Below are 353 nucleotides of genomic sequence, written 5' to 3'. Positions count from 1 at the left end.
GGGGCCCTAGACCTGCTGGCATCATCGAAGCAAGCAGCAACAGCAGCAGCAGCAGCAGGAGCAGGAGCAGGAGCAGCAGGAGCAGCAGCAGCAGCAGCAGCAGCAGAAGAAGAAGAAGAGATATTTGTTATAAAAGACATCCCCATAAGACACGCACCCATCACCGCCCCCCTACCCTGTAGGAGGCCCCCCTCTGCCCTGAGTAGGGGCCCCTCCCGCAGCGCGTCACCAGCAGCACAGCAGCAGCAAGGGTTCCATGCTGCAGCGACGGAAACGACTTTAGCAGCAACAATACCAGCAGCAGCAGCACCCACTGTAGCAGCAGCAACAACAACAGCAGCAGCAACAACAGG

At 58.9% G+C, this 353-nt stretch overlaps 1 protein-coding gene across 1 annotated transcript in view; it reads left to right on the top strand.

Moving 5' to 3' along the window:
• Window positions 1-353, top strand: part of EMH_0013670 (uncharacterized protein) — a gene marked incomplete at both ends in the record, with an annotated part of 3,217 nt that overhangs the window by 261 nt on the left and 2,603 nt on the right. Inside the window, one exon of the mRNA XM_013499901.1 lies at window positions 3-178. Coding sequence (XP_013355355.1) covers window positions 3-178 — 176 coding nt within the window. The remainder of the gene's footprint in view (window positions 1-2; window positions 179-353) is intronic.

Source organism: Eimeria mitis, genomic scaffold, assembly GCF_000499745.2.
Source record: "Eimeria mitis Houghton genomic scaffold, Emh_scaff480, whole genome shotgun sequence".
In the NCBI taxonomy this organism is placed as follows: domain Eukaryota; phylum Apicomplexa; class Conoidasida; order Eucoccidiorida; family Eimeriidae; genus Eimeria; species Eimeria mitis.
The sequence above is the reverse complement of the archived record's forward strand: the minus strand, read 5'-3'. Positions and strand labels throughout refer to the sequence as shown.